Source organism: Crocodylus porosus, unplaced genomic scaffold (genome assembly GCF_001723895.1).
Source record: "Crocodylus porosus isolate Cpor-Errol unplaced genomic scaffold, CroPor_comp1, whole genome shotgun sequence".
Classification (NCBI taxonomy): Eukaryota; Metazoa; Chordata; order Crocodylia; family Crocodylidae; genus Crocodylus; species Crocodylus porosus.
The window spans coordinates 183,102,279-183,106,918 of NW_017728886.1; the positions used below are offsets into that span (position 1 = coordinate 183,102,279).

The 4,640-nt window shown below is 46.1% G+C and overlaps 1 protein-coding gene across 2 annotated transcripts in view; it reads left to right on the forward strand.

Annotated features, from left to right (window-relative positions):
• The window catches only part of TMEM200C (transmembrane protein 200C), a 7,264-nt gene extending 2,971 nt beyond the window's left edge, over positions 1-4,293 (forward strand). The window contains exons 1-2 of one of the 2 annotated variants that reach the window (XM_019546303.1): positions 10-368; positions 1,040-4,293. In XM_019546303.1, coding sequence (XP_019401848.1) covers positions 1,083-2,510 — 1,428 coding nt within the window. In that variant the 5' untranslated portion in view covers positions 10-368; positions 1,040-1,082 and the 3' untranslated portion in view covers positions 2,511-4,293. Of the gene's footprint in view, positions 1-9; positions 369-1,039 lie in introns of those variants that run through there. The other variant, XM_019546295.1, reaches the window with a different exon arrangement.
• The last annotated feature ends 347 nt before the right edge of the window (positions 4,294-4,640 follow it).

Consider the following 4,640-nt stretch of genomic DNA (forward strand, 5'->3'; position numbering starts at 1 on the left):
CAGCAATTTCAATACTCAGATAATGAATCATGATAGTACAGTAAAAATCAAGCAACAAATGCTATTTCACACGTTAGCTTCCCAACACAAAACATTTTCTTTTTCTGGGTGCTTCAGAGGGTTCTCTCCTTTTTTCATAAAATCTGACATTTTTCATTTTTTTAATACCGGCCACAAGCTCACAACTTGGGGGATGTGGGGAAGGGAAGATCCATCAATGTTACATAACATTACCTTGAACATCATACATGTTTCCAAATCAAGCAGCTGTCCAGATGATATACCCATACCGTAAGCAGAAGAGGATGGGTTTCTATCTCAGGGCAGATAAAATGCAAAAGAAGTGGCTGGGAAGAAACTTTCTAAAGGTATTACTGTCTGGGTATTCAAATGTTTCCCCTTGTGCATTTTCAGTAATTCATTTCCCATTCTTTAAAAACAAGTAAATAATCACTTAGAATCCCTCGGTAATGCGTAAACCACGTTATAAAAAAATCAATGCCATCTACAGACCAATTCTTACTGCCCTCCTGGTTTTATTGCCACAGCATCCAGAGTAGATTAGATCCAGCCCAACAGATTGGTAGCACTAAAGGCCTTGCATTGTGACCCTCTGACCCCAGTAGAAGAACAAGACAGATGGCAACAGCTTCCTGGAAGGAGAAGCAGGCAGCCTTGCCTGCTACTCCTAAAAGCAGCATGACTCCTTTTCTGTTTGTTTGCATGGGTGATGCCACTCCCACCTGGGTGTATCTGGAGTCCAAAGAAATCAATTAGCTGTTTGCAAACAGGGGACACAGGGCTGCTTCCCTGGCCTAAGTTACCTCATGCAGCTTCTTTGTCACAGGGATTGGCTGTCTGCACGTGTGCACAGGTGATCAGTGGGCCAGTGACTGAGATCCCACTCATTAGGACTTGAAAGTGGAGCTAAACCAGATATAGGGGGGAGCAACAGGAAAACAAGGGGCTTCAGACATGCTGCCGAAACCCTCCCCAACCCGGCCTGATCCTCTTCTCTCCCCCTCCCCCCTTGCTGCAGGAACTGGAGGAGCTGTAGGAAGTGGAGCTGCAGGGAGCCAGCCATGATCGCCACCGGAGGCCTCCTGAGGATCTCTGCCCGGAAACAGGACCCCCTGCGGCCTCCAAGCCAGGTGGCCAAGCGCAAGCACAAGGCCAAGAAGAAGCGCAAGAATGATGTGGTGGTGGTGAAGGGCAAGCTCAAGCTGTGCTCGCTCTCAGGACTCATCGCCCTCTGTGGTATCCTGGTGTTGCTGGTGGGCATCGCCCTGGCCGTCATGGGCTACTGGCCCAAGTCAAGCCTGCCTTACCGCCAGGGCAGCTTTGAGGATGCCAGGGCCCTGCTGCCTCTGGGTAGTGCTGTCAAGAACCGCTCCCGGGAGTTAGCAGGCATACACTCTGACACCGCTGGGGATGACTCCTTGGGCAGTGCCAGGAGACCCCCACCACCTCTTGACACTGCCTCTTCCTCCTCCTCGGCGGGCTTCCTCCTGCGCCTCTTCTCGGGCTACTTGCACTCAGACAAACTCAAGGTGTTGGGCCCACTCATCATGGGCATTGGCATCTTCCTTTTCATCTGCGCCAATGCTGTACTGCATGAGAACCGGGACAAAAAGACGAAGGTCATTGACCTACGGGACCTCTACTCCACTGTCATTGATGCCCACAGTCTGCGTGCCAAGGAGGTTGCTGGCACTGTTGTTGCCCCACCTGCCGCCCCAACACCACTCAATGGCTTTGTCAGCTACGCAGCACCCCGCGGTGCCTGGCCCCCTGTCCGCCGCCCCTCCAGCCCTGGCCCCCCACCGCCGCCACCCAGCCTGGCTGAAGCAGTGTACAGTATTTCCTGCGAGCCACCGGACAGCATGGCAGGCTCCCTCGTGGGGTCCACACTGAGCGCCTTCACGCTGCTGCCCCTAGCGCAGGGTGAGGAGGACTGGCGGCCACCAAGGGGTGAGCTTGAACGGAGCCTGACTGACCTCCGTGACTGCCAGGGGCTGGCGCTGGCCCAGGCCAGCCGCCCACTGAGGGTCCTGAGGCGCCAGAGCACCAGCTGCCTGCCCGACGTCTGGGGAGTGCCGTCCCCTGAGCTCCTGCCCCGCCGCCAGGAACAGGACCGTCTGCCACAGGCTTCTTCCAGCCCCTCCCCATCCCCTGAGGTGGGGAGCTCCCCTGACCTCAGCCCCCCTGCCATGCTGGGGGGGTCTCCCCCCTCTGAGCCTTCCAGCAGCAATAAGGGCTACAGCCACCTGGAGGAGGCAGGCACCTCCTTGGAGTCTCTTGCCAACACCCCAGCCAGTAAAACCCTAGACTGTGAGGGGGACCCCAATGTGGAGACAGGGCCCCAGGAGGTGCCCAGCCCACCTCAGACTGCCGAGTCCCCTCCACCAACACAGAGACAATATACCAACAAAGAGAAACTTTTCATGATCTCCAGATCCCACGCACCTCTAGGACTGGAGGACGGGGAGCTGGAAAGCACTGGCATTTAAAGGGAGAGAGAAGGCACCAGGACACCCCCCTTCCCTTGATTATTCCTACCCCCCACTCTCTCCTTGTGGATGTGGGAAACCCGGTCAATAGCCAAAGAGCTGCAGTAGGTTAGGCTTGAATTGCTTTCAAGAAATTCCTGTAGAGGAGGCCAGAAGAGAGAAAGAGAGAAAAAGCAATGTCTTTTCTGTCCCCTTGTGATTGTATGATCCCTGCAAGCCAAATTCTATTAAACATCCAGCAACCAATCCAGTAAATCCTTGGGAAGAAACAAATACACATTTTGGACAAATTGACTGTGCACTTTATATACTTTTTAAAATTATTATTATTATTATTATTATTATGATCATTGCCAAGTGCCCCCTCCACTCCTTTGGTTCTCTCTGCTGCTCATTTGCCACTAGCCGCTTGGAAACTATGAGCTCTTTCTCCAGCTCCAGAGCAACACAGTAGCTAGCTCAGTAAAAGCTAATCTTTCTGTCTCTCTCTTTTGTTTGTTTGCTTGTTTGATCACTCCAAAAGTTTGCAGGGCCTTACCCACCAATATAACTTGAAAACAGCCACACTTGTTTAGATTCTGGAGTATGATGACTGAGGAGAGACTGGAGCAGGAAAGAGCTCTGATAATCCAAATTCAACTGTTACATTCCTAAATCCAAAATACCTATTAATACATGACACTTTATTAAGTATTATTACACATGTATTGACTAATAACATTAAACAGGTTTTTTTTTTAATAAAATGTTTACAAATAAAAATATCTTCTTTAAACAGTTTTTTCCTCCCCTGCCTCTCCCTCCATAAATGACAAACCAAGGACAATTTTGGTTTTCCAAGTTTTAAAAATTAGAGACAAGGTTTTAGAACAAAGGTCTGTTTCTGTTCTTCCCAGAATAATGATGATTTAGCAGTATGCTGGAAACGGATACTCTGAGCAAACTCTGCTTCAAGTCAGCCAGCAGATTGTCTCTTTTTAACTTTTCTAGCTACAATTTTGACAATTGAAGAATCTGAGATTTTGCCATTCTAAAGAGAAAGGTTGATTGCGGTTTTACCTTGTAATACAATTACATTTTTCACGAGTAACATATTAGTCTTTAATGGTAGCTTGTTATTTCTGAATCTTACTTTCTTTTAAAACAGTTGCTTTTAGAGGCTTTTTTCCTGCAATTCAGGCTCAAACCTTGCACTTAACTTCAAGCATATTATTCAAAGTATTAAATTTCCGAGGGAGAAATCATGGCTTCCATTGAAGTCAATGGGATTTTGTCATGGCTTCTGATGGGGAAAAGGATTTTTCCTTGAATAAGTGAGGAGGCGTTTCTGAATATCAGATAATGGGTGAATAAATCAGCATTTTGATAATTGGGAGACATTTATTTTTCATACTTAAGATATGCAAGTGATTACTTGCTTGACCATAAAAAGACATCTAAGTATTAAGATAATTTGCTATTATGTGATATTATATCAAATATATATTTAATAGGGATAGGACATTTATTTTGTTAATGTAGAATAATTAAAGTTAAAATAGATGTAGATAATAAATTGGCCTTTTTCTGTGAAAGTTTTTATAATAGGCTGTTATTTAATACCTGTTAACTATATTGGTATGTAATTAGATTACAATACATTGTAATATTCAACATACAGACCATGAGAATGAAGCATAAAATGTAATCCTGCAAAAATGCTTACAGAATAGAAAAAATAATTTTAAAAGATATCAAACAATAGACTGCCATCTTGAGGCTCTAAAGTATGAATTCTAGGGAATGCACTTTTCTTTTTTTTCCTGCAATTGCAAGGTACAGGCATCAGAGTCTCTCCTATTGTCAATGCCAATTAACCATATAATCTTTATTTATGCACTGTTCCATTTAAAACTGTTCTCTCATTGCTTGACCTAATAGCCTCAAACTACCCTCAGTATGTAGAGTTTTTTAGAATTCCTACCTGAGCATTTTAGTTTTCTATAGAAATTTAGGTTACACATTTCTTTTTTCAGGTGGGGTTTCATAGTTTCTAGGGTCGGAAGGGACCTGAGCAGATCATCTAGTCCAACCCCCTGCCATGACAGGAAAGAGTACTGGGGTCAAATGACCCCAGCAAGGTGTTCATCT